Source organism: Cardiocondyla obscurior, linkage group LG26, assembly GCF_019399895.1.
Source record: "Cardiocondyla obscurior isolate alpha-2009 linkage group LG26, Cobs3.1, whole genome shotgun sequence".
Classification (NCBI taxonomy): Eukaryota; Metazoa; Arthropoda; class Insecta; order Hymenoptera; family Formicidae; genus Cardiocondyla; species Cardiocondyla obscurior.
Genome location: NC_091889.1, coordinates 1,808,046 through 1,810,294, shown reverse-complemented (window position 1 = coordinate 1,810,294; position 2,249 = coordinate 1,808,046). Strand labels below are relative to the sequence as shown.

Genomic DNA, 2,249 nt, shown 5'->3' with positions numbered 1-2,249 from the left:
GTTTTCCTTTTTCTCTCTTCCTTGTCTTCTTCTTCTTTTTCCTCATCCCATAGCCCGCCCTCTTCTCCCGTCCTCACATTAAAGTCTCCTCCTATCAGATATCTCGTTCCTTCCTCTTTTTCATCCATCCAATTTCTCATGTTCTCTGTTATGTCTTCTAAATCCTCATTTACGTATACCCCTGCTATTTTCCACCATACCTTTCCACTTTTTATCTTTATTCCTATCATTCTTTTTCTATCTTTAAATTCTAATTCTTCCTCTCCTTCCAATTCCTCCCTCCATCCCATCACCATTCCCCCCATTGCCCTCCCTTTCTTATTTTTCTTTTCTGCCCCCTTATTTATCCATTTATAGCCCTTTGGCAGTTTACTTCTTAACCCCTTCCATTTTTTTTCTTCCAACCAAGTTTCACACATATATATCACCTCCCATTTCTCCATGTTCTTCCAAAAATCTTCATCCTTGTTTTCTATTCCTGCCACATTCCAAAAAACTATTCTCACGTTTCTGTCTTTTACCTCTGCCTTTTCCTTTCCTTTCTCCTTTTTCTCCTTTTCTTTTTCTTTTTGCCTTTTATCTTTCCTTTTTCTATTTTTTTCTTCATCCTTTTCTTTTTCTCCTTCCTCCTCTTTTCTCTCCACTTTTTCCAGCTCATTTCGTTCTCTTCTTCCGCCTCTTTTTAAAAACTTGCATTTAGTCTATCTGCTATCACCTTCTTCCTTTTATTCCCATCTTTTTCAAATTCTTTCGCACCATCCCATTTTCTCAATTCTTCCTTCAGGTCATCCTATATCCACATTTCTTTATTTACCCATATCTTCTTGTACCCTATTTTTACCTGTTTTCCTTCTCTTTTCAATTTATCCGCTTCTCTCTTTATGAGCCATTCCACTTTCCTTTCGTATTCTGTCAGATCGTCTCCTATCCATTCCGTCCTGTCCTTTAATTTTCCCTTACATCTTAATATTTCCAATTTTTCTTTAAAATTTTCCATCTTTACCCACACCATACCATAACCTCCTTTATTTACTCCACCTATCTTATTTACATCCTCTATCTTTGCTTTCACTCCTGTTGCTTCTATTATTTCCCCCACTTGTTCTTTCAGCGCCTTTTTTTCCTCACTTTTTATCTTTATACCTCTTATTATTAAATTGTTTTTCCTCCATTCTTTCTTTTCTCTTTCTTTTGCCATTTCCAGCATTCTCGTTCTTTCTTCTAAACTCAAAACCTTTCCCTGTATTTCTTCTGGTATTTCCAGTTTACCTCCCTCATATTTTTTTTCCCTTATTCTTTTTTCCATCTCGTCCATTCTTTTCTCTAAGTCTATCTTCTCTTTTTTCCATATTATCTTCAAATCTTCTATTTCTTTTCTTATTTGTACCTTTATTTCCCTTACTTCCTCCATCTGCGCTTGAATCCTTGCAAATCCACTTCTCATTTCCTTTATTACCTCTTCAAAACCTTCCTTGCTTATTCCCCCTTCACCTCCCTCTCCTGTTGCTTTCACCGGTGAACTGTACACTTTCACACTTTTGCTAAATCCTTCCAAGCCCTCTATTTCGCCTTTTTCTTCCTGTCTTTCCTTCCCTTTCTCTCCTTGCTTCCACGCTTCCAAAATTGGCATGCTGTTAGCCCTTTCTCTTCTTAACATCTCTACCTTTGCAGGCCTTCCCATTTTCTTTTTTATTTTCTCTTCTCCTTTTTCCTCTTTTCTTTCCTCATTTCCACTCTCCACATTTCCTTTTTCCTGCTCGCTCATTTTTCAATTTTCCTTATCTCTTTTCCCTTTGTCTTTGATACCTCTACCTCTCTCCTTTGCCCCCTTGCCTTCCTCTTTTCCTTTGTCTTACCCACGGTTTTTTCCCGTCACCGCCAACCTAACCTCAAAATGAACTCCTCTTTTTACCTTCCCCGATTTTTCCCTTTATTCTTACCTTTGCTCTTTCCCTTCACTTGCCCTCCTAAAAACCCTTCCTCTTTCCCTCAAACCAACCCTTTACCTCTGAAAAACTATTTTACTCCCCCGAAACCTTTTTCTACATGCACTCGCTCAGACACACAACCGTTCGCTCTGCTATCGGAAACGAAAGTCCTATATATATATATATATATATATATATATATATATATATATATATATATATATATATATATACACAGGTGTTCAGACATAACGAAGGATACAGGAAGGATAGATAGTATTGATTGAGACAAGTAGAAAAGTCCCGTACCATTTTGCAAAA

The 2,249-nt window shown here is 37.3% G+C and overlaps 1 protein-coding gene across 1 annotated transcript; it reads right to left on the bottom strand.

The window, feature by feature from the left end:
- Window positions 1-682: 682 nt before the first annotated feature.
- On the bottom strand, window positions 683-1,765 carry LOC139112087 (high mobility group nucleosome-binding domain-containing protein 5-like). Its single transcript, XM_070672872.1, has 2 exons — window positions 1,388-1,765; window positions 683-790 (listed from the first exon to the last, which is right to left on the bottom strand). The coding sequence occupies exons 1-2, from the start codon at window positions 1,763-1,765 to the stop codon at window positions 683-685; spliced, it is 486 nt and encodes a 161-aa protein (XP_070528973.1).
- Window positions 1,766-2,249: the final 484 nt, after the last annotated feature.

What these genes read in the sequence shown, in the direction of transcription:
- LOC139112087 (XM_070672872.1), bottom strand. Translation starts at nt 1,765, where the DNA reads ATGAGCGAGCAGGAAAAAGGAAATGTGGAGAGTGGAAATGAGGAAAGA. An exon ending in AGGAAGTAAGGGAAATAAAG is followed by an intron (nt 791 to 1,387) that starts GTACAAATAAGA and finishes ATGTGGATATAG; the next exon opens with GATGACCTGAAGGAAGAATT.